The sequence below is a fragment of the Phalacrocorax aristotelis genome, chromosome 5, assembly GCF_949628215.1.
Source record: "Phalacrocorax aristotelis chromosome 5, bGulAri2.1, whole genome shotgun sequence".
NCBI lineage: Eukaryota > Metazoa > Chordata > Aves > Suliformes > Phalacrocoracidae > Phalacrocorax > Phalacrocorax aristotelis.
This window is the reverse complement of record NC_134280.1, coordinates 23637374-23650021: the sequence shown is the minus strand read 5'-3', so window position 1 is coordinate 23650021 and position 12648 is coordinate 23637374. Positions and strand designations below refer to the sequence as shown.

The following is a 12648-nucleotide window of genomic DNA, read 5'->3' as shown; positions in this document are numbered from 1 at the left end:
TTTTACTGCCTTTATGTTTGTGATTCTTCTGTACTCAGAATTTTTACATTATTTTGGAGATAATTGGAAAATATTTTTTGGAACTGAATGTAAGGCTTTTAAAAACATCTTGCAGCTCAAAATCTAGTTAAAAATATTTTGCAGAGTATAATGCCCTCTTCTTTAAAGGCACTGGGGGAGTTAAGGGGATTGGATACCTAGTAATGCAACTATGAAAATTACCATGATATTGGTGAAATGAAACAATAAACATCAGTGTAAGAGTTTCAGAAGTTGGGTATACAGTGATACTGAAATCTTGTCCATCTGTTTTCTTAAACAAATTTTAATCTGGGAGATAAAGTTCAGATTTTACTTACTCAGGGCATAAAGTTTGGGAGCACTGGAAGAAGGTGAGTGAGAAGAAGAGAAAGGAGTTGAATATATGTTGTTATCGTTCTTTGGTTTGAGTGTTATTTTTCAGGAAGCACAGATCACTCCTAGTACTCACTCCTCAACCATTTCCAAAAGAGCAATTGGATTGAAAATGCTAGGATTTGGATTTAATCTTAAGAGTTCTTTTTTTATAAAATAATATTTGCAACCATAAAGGCTGGAAAGCTTCTAAAATGTAAACAGAAAAAAAATCTCATAGTCACGTGGCTACAGATCTGAGGATATAAGAAAAATACCATGTTTTTATCAAGTGTGCTGTGAACTGGAAGTGCTATTTTTCTTGGCTTCCTGGTAGCCATACATGAGTTGCCTGTTTACAAGATGTCTTTTGCTTAACACATGCAGAAAATGTAGGAAACATCACTCTATGTTATGACTGCCTTTTGTCCCCATGGTGGTTTTTTTGGTTTTGTTTTTTTTTGATGTTTTCTTTCCTGTTGTATGATTCTTTCAGGTTTAAACCAGTTTTAAAGCCTTGTGAGCAGTGCAGGATGGGAGCCCCTCATTTTTTATAATAATAATAAAGTGTTCAGATCAAAACTAAATTTCATAAAGAGGGAACAGAAAAGGAGAACTCCACATTAAAATTAGATATATTGACAATTTGTTGTTATGGCTGCCAATAATCTTAAACAGAACCAGTAAGGTTTTAAAATAAGAGTAGAAATACAATGTAACTATTTCTAGTTTAGCTTTCTCACTTTTCCTGCCACTTGTCATTTTAGTCTCAGGTCAAAGTGCGTATTGTATTATCTACATTTGAATCACTCTTAATATACTTCTGTTGCATTAGGTGCTACAAAAAACATCTTTTTGCCTTTAACTGTGATTTTTTAAATATGCTTGAAAGTGAAAATATGTAAAATTTGCTGTTACAGAAATAGTGGAAAATAGCAACATAGTGTATGTTAAAATGCATTATGTACATTAAGGCTGAAATATATACAAATGGGACTGTAGATGACTGAGTAGACATTAAAAAAAAAACCAAAACAACCAAACAAACCTATTAAAACCCAAGCCTTTAGTATACTTCTGCTAGTACTTAAAAATATCACATTTATATTTTTGTGTCTCTAACAAGCATGACTGATGTTCCATCACTGGTGAGAGGGAATGACAAACTCTGTTAACTGGTTGGTGGCACTAGAATTGTGTGAGGTTTCCACTCTGCTTCCTGGGGACCTGCTAAGTCAAAATAAATAATAGGTACTACCTCAAGGCTTACTTGGACTACTGAGCTCATCGCCACCATAGGCCATCAACAAGACGTCATAGTGTTTATAACTTAAAGGATTCTTCCTCCTTCTATGAAACTCAGTATTGCCTAAAACTTTGTTTTTCTTATATCATTTTTCTGAGCCCGATAGGTAATGGTGCTTGATGGAAGTTGAGCCAGTCGTGTGTATGCTGCCTGCAGATAGCCGCTCCAGGCATCTGTAATTTGTATAAAATGATTGGGTGGGGAAATTCTGAAGCAATCTTGAGAGAATGCATGTCGCCTTGGAGGTAATGTACTAGTGCACTAGAGTAGTAGGTTTATTGTTCCTGGGCCTGATGGTAAGTTGAGTATGTCATCAGGCTGCTGACTTGTATGCCTATCTGAGACGAAAATGCATTGCTATAAGCCTGGAAAGAAAGTTATCAGCTCAGTAGGAAAGGAATTCCACTGCAGAAGGGTGAGCAAAGAGTAGGAGAAGACATTAGTAAATGAGCAACATGTATTGACAGGGACAATGAATGCATTCTGTAAAATGTCATACTAAAATGAAAGGGTTTAAAAATAATTTGCTGTTTGCCCCCTGCAGAATAGCTCTGTTGGAAATTTGAAGTACTTGTAGTTTGTCTTAATTTAGAAGCATTACTGGGTTTTGACTGAGGGAGATTAAAAAAAAAAGCAAAAAACCCCAGCATCTGTACCTTAGTGTTACCTGTTTTCTTCATTGTCAGTGCTTTGCTTCTGCTGTGAAAAAAATAAAAAGAAGATATTTGATCATAATTCATAGTGGTGAAAGTGTAGGTGATGATCACATTATGTATAATTTCTGAAATGTGATTGTCCGTTTGCTGCTTCTTATCACAGGAGTCCTTAGTTGTGGTAACAGCTGTTTTCTTTAATATAAGAGAATAGCCAACAAAATTGGATTAAAAAGGTACTCTTGATATATTGTGAAGAAAGCATTGCTACTCTTGGGTAGAAGTAGTAAATTTTAGTGCTTATCTACAGATGTTTGGGAATCCCAAATGGCTTTGGAAAATTGTATTTAGAGTTTCAATGGTTTAAACTGTGTCAGTTATTCACAACAGGTACATGGCTTTGCTCCTGTACACCGAATGTTTCATAAACAAAACCAACATGGAATTAATTAAGCATCAGGTACAACTGCATATCTTTAAACCCAGACTACTGTAATACATGCAGTATACAGTACTGATTGTGGGTGATAGCCTGTGGAAGTAAAATGCATAAGGCACCTCAATTATAGCAGACTACTTTGGATACCATTTTTTAAAGCTAGTTAGCCACTACTGAGATTCTTCAAGTACCAATACACTCAACTGTTGAATAGAAATTTATTGATTCATTTAACAGTATTATTTTTATGTGCTGAAGAATCTTGACTTGTGATGTGTTGATGACTAGTTTTAAATGTTTTTGAGAATGAAAAATCAATAGTTCAGGAAACTGATTCCTGATTGTTTAAGCACTATACAATTAAATGCTTTATGAAAAGACACGGGGCTTTAGTCTCATTAAAAGTAATTGTAAGATTTGTCTATATGAGCAGGCATGAATAATTTAAGAAAAAAATGACACTTTTTAACCTTTCTGTAAGGTTAAAAGAAGCAATCATTGGAAGCAATTAAAATAAAATTCAAATTTTCTGGCTGCTTCAGCATGTTTTTTCCTAAGTTTTCATTAGGAGACCTCAGTGTGTATTAGAAGTCAATTTTACAGATGTGTAGGTGGTCACAAGTTGGCACCCTGTTTGTACATTAGTAGCCAAGCCAATAGATCCAATTAAGCAGGCCTGTCTTCTGTTCCACTGACAGTTCAGTGCCGTTTTGCAGGTTCAACAGTGAGCTGCACTGATCTGTTTGTGTTTGTAGTACCTGAAGGCTCGAGGTAGTTTGTTCAGCAGTTGCAGTGAATCAGTGGTAGGTGGGGAATTCAGATTTACCTCTCTTGGTTCCTTGATCTCTAGCAATGATGAATAAATCTGCTGCAGACAAAACTTTAAATGGAAGTATGGCAAAATAAAATAGTTTAGAACTACATGTTGAGTGCTTTATTTCTCATTTTATTAACCCTTACCTTGCATATTATATTGATATAATATTGATATACCATATATCAAAATATATATATATATCATATATATAATATTGATACCAGTGAATAAACCTGTTACAAGTACAAGGACAGTTACAAGTAGTCAGGGTAGTTTTTTAAGTTTTTTGCTTACCTGAACAACTTTTCAGCCTGCCTTGCAGTGGAAACTATGGTTTAAATTGCAGTTTTTTGACTATAGTCTGTGTTTGACCTTTAAATAAGAGCTAGATTACAGTTTAATCACTTACTAGCCATAATCTGCCCTTTGAATATGTAATCTCAAACTGTGAAGCACATGATCTAGCCAAGGAATCCTACTTTGTATGTCCCCCTTCTGAGACAGATTTGTACTGAAGGTTCCCCTTCCTTTCCTCACTGAAAAGAAAACCATACAGTGATTTGCCTAGATTTGATCTAGAACTAGTAGAATGGCTATAGAACTGCAAAAATGAATGATTTAAGGAGTCCTTTAGCATAGAGAAAGCAACACATTTACTACAAGTAAATAGCTCTTGATGGAGCTATTATATAAAAGTTCTTCTCGCTGCATTTTGTCTTTTAGCAGAACTGTTTACTCTAAACAGATAAAAGAGGAGGTGTGTTTTCAGCTAAAGTATTTGTACTTTGTTTTAAATTCAGGCTATATGCCTGTCCTGCTTCTGGCTGGGATAGAGTTACTTCCTTAATTTTGGTTGTTAGGAGGTTCTAGGTTAGTTGATAAAACCAAATCAATTCAAGGGCTTTGAAGTAGATTTTGAAAAGTGTTCATGTGGTATAGGTAGATGTCCAGTTTTACTGTTTATGTGGTTGGATAATCTGCAGAAAAACGGGCTTGTTTTGCAGCATGTGTATGAATAATGCATGCTTTTTTTTTCAGATGAGGTTTTTGACTGAATTCAGATAATACATTTGGCATTGACGTTTCAGTTGTACAGTATACACATGGAGAATTCCATATTCTGAAATGACAGGGTTTTTTCTTCATTTAAAAGAAGACATCTCTATCTTCACATATCTTAAAACATTTTAATAACTAAGACTACCAATTATGTTTTATAGGATTTGATTTTTGTGCTAAGGCCTTATCAAAAGCTTTTAATAAGGTGCTTTCTGCTGAGTTAATGACATGTTTTAGATGGCATTTCTTATACCTATCTTCAATAGACATTCAGACAGTGTGATTGTAATAATCAAGTTTCAATCAAACCATACTTAGTATGACAAATATTGTATGAGATTGTAATGCAGGTATTCGTGCTCTTGATAAAGGGCTTAATTTGACTCCTAGCAGAGACGGGGAACCACTATTGATTTTTACATCAGAATGCAAAATAGCTCTTATTTGCCATGTATGAGGGAAATTGCTTCTTAATTAAAACTAAATAAAACACTTACTCCAAGGTTTTATGTAGTAATACAAAACGTATCACATTGTGTCACAAATGTGTTCGTATACAGGTCTGTAAAGGTTTGGTTAGCAATTATTCTTAACAAACTAAAACACTGCTTAAACAGCTGCTTAGAACAAAATTTGTTTGTATCCTTCCTGGAATGTTTGTAGATTTACTGTACCCCAAAGCTCACTTGTTCTTTTTCCCTCCCCCAAAGCAAATGTCAAAGAAATATTTGAACAAACTATTATTCATCTTCAAATCCCCTTCAACTGGGACTGTGAGTTCATTCGACTGCATTTTGGACATAACAGGAAGAAGCATCTTAACTATTCAGAGTTCACTCAATTTCTTCAGGTCAGTTATTAACCTTCTTCCAAAGTAGAACTGAAATTCATTTTCACTTCTAATAATACACTAATACCATTATAAATTTTGAGCCTATTCTGGTAGTGATAATCATTATTTGATACTAATCCTGACAGTTATGATGAACTGTTATTTCTCCATACCAGTTCTGTAAAAAGTGTGTACTCATTGTGCTTTAACTTGAATACCATCCTATAAAAGAATGGGACTAATATACTATTTATGAAATTATCCATTTTCTGAATGTTGTTAAACTGGATTGAGGGTCTACTTTTTTTGTCATAGGAATTTAATAGCAAACTGACCTCTACCAGGGAAAGACTGCATCCTTAATATAACCAGTTGTTATTTAGCACGTAACCTCCCATATAAAGGTTTTAGCTTCTTTAACATTTCTTTTAGTTTTATAAACATTATCCTAATACTTACCCTTATTTTCTCTCACTGGCATGCATACTACCACACATACTTTGGGAGTTTGGTCTTAAACACAGTCAAACATTGCAGGAGGCAAATCTGCTTTCCTGAGATGTTGCTGAAGCACCCTCTAGGGATGAGGCTTCAAAGGATCTCTCCAAAAAGTTACAGTAAAAACATATGAATTGAACATTATACTATAAGGAAGTAAAGGATGGAGGAAGATGAAAGTAGGAGAAATGTGCATAATAATTCATGAGAAAGGAGTTTGCAGAATTGTAGGTAATTGCACTGAATTCCATAAACTAACATGGAGTGATGACCTCATGATATTACTTAAAGTTTTCTGTCTCATAGACTTGAAGAAAAATAGATTATGTACTTCCAGATCTGGCCTTTGGTACAGAATAGTTTTGGACATACTATCTTAAAAGTAGAGAGTGATAAATGTGCTTTGGAATAATCTGTAATTATTGTCCAGGATAAAAACAGATCATAGGATAATAGAATAGTTTGGGTTGGAAGGGGCCTTTTAGAGGTCATCTAGTCCAATCCCCCTTCAGTGAGCAGGGACACCTTCAACTAGATCAGGTTGCTCAGAGCCCTGTCCAACCTGACCTTGAATGTTTCCAGGTATGGGGCATCTACCACCTCTCTGGGCAACCTGTTCCTGGGTTCCTTCACCCTCATTGTAAAAAATTTCTTCTTTATATCTAGTTTAAATCTACCCTCTAGTTTATAAACCATCACCCCTTGTCCTATTGCAACAGGCCCTACTAAAAAGTCTGTCCCCATCTTTCCTGTAAGTCCCCTTTAAGTACTGAAAGGCTACAATAAGGTCTCCCCCAAGCCTTCTCTTCTCTAGGCTGCACAACCCCAACTCTCGCAGCCTGTCTCATAGGAGAGGTGCTCCATCCCTCTGATCATTTTTGTGCCGCTCCTCTGGACCTGCTCCAACAGGCCCATGTCTTTCCTGTACCGAGCTGTATCTAGATCTAGAGCAGATTCCAGAAAAATATGTCTAACTAGATAGCATCTGAGGTGTGTATTGTAAATTGAGATACTGGAGTTTGGTGCTGTCTTTCAAGGCTGTGGTATAACTTTATGATACTTTCAAGGAATAAGCTGTGTCCTGCGTTTGATACTACATATTTTAAGTGATCCCAGGCACAAATTCAGGACACTAGTGCAGAAAAAAAACCAGAATATTTTTGTTGGGAACCTAGAGCAAAGTAATAAATACCTGTTCTGTTTTTATGTTTATGTTCCAAGATACTGTTGTGTAAAGTACATTAACCTCTTACAGTCATCATATAATAAAAACCCTTAGTAGGGGAGGGTAGTATGAGCTGCGGTAGTTTCAATATGTAGACAAGCTGGATATTGTTGTCCCTCCTTTTAGATCAGGCTGGTTTTCTTATTTGGCCTAACAGCATCTTGTGGGGTTTGGGCCTTGGATCAGAGCAGGCTTGTTGCACCCTGATCTAGAAAACCTTGATCTTGAGGTTATAAGACTTGAAAAATTACTGTAAAGGTGATATAAGCTAGATAGTTTGCCCTCTTCTTATTGTCTGTGAGAACATGGTTATTATTTTAGCTGCTTCTAGAGGTCTGAATGACAGCTGAATGTGTTTATTGTTTGCTTGAATAGAAGGAAACAACTTTTTCTGGACATAGAATTTACAACCATCATTATTATCTTGAGGTTAGGTTACTGCAGTGTGCTTTATATGAAGGTTTTTACAGATTGTATAGGAGTTTTAAAGTGCCTGAAATGAGTGACCATTTCTGACATTATGGGAGGTAGCTGTTGGGGGCAATCTAAATCTATATTATATAATTTTCACTGTCCTCCTGTTTATTTTCAAGTACTTTTCAGTGAGTTTATAATAGCCCAGTCATATTTCATCTTGTATGTGTAAGAGTTCAGCTCACTTTGAGTCTTTAAGATCAATATCAGAAGTTTTTCTAGCAGTTAAGTATTTAATAAAGGAATAGATAGCAGACAGGACATGGGTATGTGAAGTTTATTTCTCAAATCATTTAGTGAAAGTGCATATTTCCTTACAGTTGAATTGAAGCTTTTCTTTGACAGAGGAATGAATCTGTAGATAGAATCAGGATGCAGACTTACTGTTTTAGTTGATCTGGCCTTTAAGTTTAAACTGCAGTTGTGCTGTGGTCTACATGCACAGGTGTATTGAGGCATGCTGTAAGAATATGAAATTAGTGAGAGTTTTGTGAACAGTGAGTTACAGAATTTGCTTCTAACCTGCTGTTTCTGAATGTTCATTCTAGGAGCTGCAGTCAGAACATGCAAGACAAGCCTTTGCATTGAAGGACAAAAATAAAAGTGGTATGATAACTGGCCTGGACTTCAATGACATCATGGTTACCCTTCGCTCGCATATGCTGACTCCATTTGTGGAAGAAAATTTAGTTTCAGTGAGTGTAAAGAAAAGTGCCTTGAATTCAGCGTTGAATAGCTGTAATGTTTTCAGAGGTTACTGCTTTTCTCCCAGGTGGTCTTATCCTACCTGTTTATCACTGCCTTGGTGCTAGAGATTATCACCTTCATAATAGAATGGGCAGGGTGAAACATGGCAGCTCTCCTTGGCTGTAGTAGTGGAAGTTAGGCAGTCTGGCTTACATGCTTGAAGTGCCATTGGAAAGAGTTTGAGTTGGTCTACTATACTTTCCACTAAAGCAGGGCAAAACTGTACTTGGCACAGAAAGAACATTCATTTAGTACAAAAACATCTAATTTTTATATTTGAATGTATGACAGATCTCAAAAGGTCGAGACTACTTACAGTTTTGTCCTTTCAGGTATTCTTACATTCTTTTCTTTTTCAGATCAGAATTGGAAAATCAATATGTAGATTCTAGAGGTAGAATGGTTACAGCTGTGACAGTCTGGCAAGATCTGTAGGTAAAATAATGACATAAAGTTATAACTAAAAGTATAGAGTATAAAAAGTATGTAAGAATGAAAATTATATAAAATACAAAGTAATAACTTTTATCTTACTATTTTACCTACAAATCTTGCCGGGCCTAACTAATAAGGCATACTGTCTTCTATAAAATTTATAGTATCTACTAACTTTAGACTTTGAAATAAATGGTCACTGCTGGATGTGATGCAAGAGGTCAGTTAGTGCCTTTATCTGAAGTAGCATTTACATGCGTTTCTCTTTTAGAAATAGAGAGTATTAGAAGAATACTCAGTGACACATTTACTGAGTGTATCAGATAAACTGAATAATAATCTACTTATATTATTATTTCCTGATTGTTTCCTAATGTTCAATTTTTACCAAAAAATACTATCCTGTCTAATAATGCTCCCCTCATGTTTCTATTGAAAATATATTAAAGTTACAGGAATAGAAAGATATCTTTATTTCTTTCCTCATTTGCTGAAATGGATGTTTCTTGTAATAAGATGTAAAATTGTTTAAGGCACTTAACTACATTTTTTTAATTTTTAAAGGTAGCTGGTGGAACTGTTTCACATCAGGTCAGCTTCTCCTATTTCAATGCATTTAATGGCCTTTTGAATAACATGGATCTTGTTAGGAAGATATACAGTAACATAGCAGGTACAAGAAAAGATGTTGAAGTCACAAAAGGTAAAGTATATTTCCTACATTTTATTAATTTTTTAATCCTGTCCAGTTTGTAATCTGGTGTTGTGTATGGGTTAAGGCAAGTCAGAAGCTGCAATAATGTGCAAGGTTAGGGCTACTGTGAAAGTGGTTAAAGGGTGATTTTCATCCTCACAGGTTGGTAATGATTTTCAGCTAGCTCATTAAGGAGAAGAATTGTTATTCTGGCAGGAGCTGTGTTGGCCTTATTAGTTTGAATGGATAACTGCGCATCCGTATATTATTGAGGATTTTACCACTCCTTGAAAGGGATCCGTGGTTGCTTAGAGCTAGAAAGTTCCTAGGGAATGTGATAGAATGGGTTAAGTTTGAAAATCCATTATCAGTAATCTCCATTTTTTTTAGCTCTAGTTACTCTATGCATGATTAAATCTTTTTTAGAAAAATGGTAATAATTTGTAACTTCTTAGTGCTTACTTGCCTGAGTGGTTTTATGTATAGTTTATGTCTGTTATGATATAACTAGTCCCTGTGCATATGAAAGGTTGCCTTACTTCCGTCTTGCTGCAGGCATGAGTGCATTGCTTTTGTAGTAATTTTATGACAGATTTTATCACTGATTTTATTACCTGTATGGATGGGACCAGCAAAGCCTGTGTGGTAAAAAGCATGCCAAGTTGCTTTGTTTTTCCTTTGTTTGGCTTATTTTCACATGCTCTGCATACCATTGTCCCTAAAGGGAACCATAAAATGCCTGTCCTCATCCTCCAAATTGTGCTAACAAATTGCCGAGCAATGTTTTTTGGTGCAGATGCATAAATACATCTTGCTTGTATTTATGTTGTGAAAAAAACCTGCTGTGTTTTCACTGCTCAGACTTGTTTACTGTAGTTTGCCAATTATGCATGAACATGTCATGTAATTTGGCTAGACAGATACCTAAACTTGGGGTCACTCAGAGCTAACAGCGAAAGAAATCTGGACATGATGGCAATAGATGAGTCAGTTGCCCTTAAAGCTGTGAATAATAGACAATTATTCTGTTCTGTTCTGTTTTGCAGAACTTCAAAACAAGAGTGACAAATTTTGGGCGTGGTTTTACTAAGGTTGCTAATATTAGGATTTTTTTTGACTTTGATAAATTCTTACTGTAAATCAGAGTTGTGGAGTCAGACTTGCTTTGTGTTGAAAAGGCCAGTTTCAAGATAGATGTTCTTCTAAAGATATCTTTTTCCTTTGCATTAGATTTTTCTTCTTGGCGATATATTTCATTTTTATGATATTAAAGTTATTTGTGAGCATTTAAAGAGGAAATTTGACAATTAATACACACAATTGCTTTATTTCTCTTTCCGTTTTAAATCCAGAGGAATTTACCCACTCTGCAATCCGATTTGGACAAGTTACACCACTGGAAATAGATATTCTCTACCAACTTGCAGATTTATACAGTGTTACTGGGTAACATAATAATTTTATCATTTTACAATTGTTATTTTGCTGTTTTCTGTGTGAAAACTATTAATTTTTGTCTTCATTTTAAAAAGTTGTGTGTTCCATTTTATTTCATTATAGTAATTTATTCAGTGTAAACTGACTTTGGTGTATGCATGCGTTTTATAAGTGAATTGTGTACATCAAACACAATTATTAATTGTCATATTGTAGGTATACATATAAAATAACAAAACACATTACAGTAGTCCCAAAAGGCTACAATACACTGGTATTATTAAGTACTGATGATGTTTTGCAGGGGTCTTTAACGCATGTGAAATCATAGGTAGGAATACCTAGAAATAGTTTAATTTGTGTATTATATCCTTTATTACTAGTAATCAAGAACTTGCTTCTGAATAATCCAAGCTCCCTTTATCTCCACTTGTGAGCCGCAAGAAGATAATGCCCTTCTAACTTCAAGGATTCTTTATTGCAGCATAGCAGACTTCTTAGACGTGCATTCAAATATGACAGGTTTTTTTTTTAAACTCAGGATGTGTTCTGTGGGGTGTGGCAAGGAGTACTGTATTGAATATGTTTGATGTTCTATCTAACAGTAATTTGCTTTTCTCTGCCTTGTGTAAAGGCGCCTAACTTTGGCAGATATTGAGAGAATAGCACCACTGGCTGAAGGGGCGTTGCCTTACAACTTGGCAGAACTCCAGAGGCAGGTAGGCAGAAGTGATATATACAATAAAATTGTTGAAGTTAAGTGAATGTTTACATGTACTTGCATGTGAAAAATAAGAATAATACACTTTAAACAGATTCCTATGAAGTGAAACACGCTGTATGTATTGCTATAAGGCTAGAAATGGGGCAGACTGGTGAGTATGTGTCTAAACAAGGAATTACATATCATATTGAAGGATGGCCTGTTTAGATATGAGCATGTATAGATACTTGGATTCCTTACTGTGAATATATTTGTTTGCTCCTGAAGAGGCCTTTCACTTCACTAAATACTCTGTGTAGTTATAAAATTAGTTTTAGATAGTAAAAAATATTATTAAATGCAAGGCTTATAAATTTGTTATTTTTTTTTTTAAATGGATTACATTATTGGCTTAACCATTTATCTAAAATGATAATTGAATTTTAGTGTACTTGTTAGCTATCTGATCTAGACAGTAGGAGGAGAAATCAAATTTATTGGGACTGATGAAAAGGGTAGAATTAGGAGATAAAAAATATTGCAGTAGAATGTTAAACCTCTATTTCACCAGACCTTTACATTCCTGTTTGCTAGCTTTGCTTTTCTCACAGTTTCCTTATTAAACATATATGTGTATAGTACAGCACCAGTCCCAGGCTGTGCAGTAGGATTTTGAATATAAATTGTTTCTTGCTTCGATGGCTCTTTTACAACTGTAAGAACCAAAGATTTAGGACCAAACACTATGCAGGTGTTTAGCTTATGTTTAGACTTTCCACCACAGTTACTGGGTACCATACTGCTCACTTTCAGGAGTGTAGCTTGCAAGGTTGTTTTAAAAATAAATCTAGGTTTTGGGGGCTTATCTTCACTATATTTTTGGCTCAACATATAATCGGAGAGGTTTTCTTTTGCAAACAGTCTGTGTAACGCTAG

At 35.1% G+C, this 12648-nt stretch overlaps 1 protein-coding gene across 1 annotated transcript in view; it reads left to right on the top strand.

Moving 5' to 3' along the window:
• The window catches only part of SLC25A12 (solute carrier family 25 member 12), a 49512-nt gene that overhangs the window by 14535 nt on the left and 22329 nt on the right, over positions 1-12648 (top strand). Inside the window, exons 5-9 of the mRNA XM_075093445.1 lie at positions 5378-5517; positions 8245-8391; positions 9443-9581; positions 10925-11018; positions 11644-11728. Coding sequence (XP_074949546.1) covers positions 5378-5517; positions 8245-8391; positions 9443-9581; positions 10925-11018; positions 11644-11728 — 605 coding nt within the window. The remainder of the gene's footprint in view (positions 1-5377; positions 5518-8244; positions 8392-9442; positions 9582-10924; positions 11019-11643; positions 11729-12648) is intronic.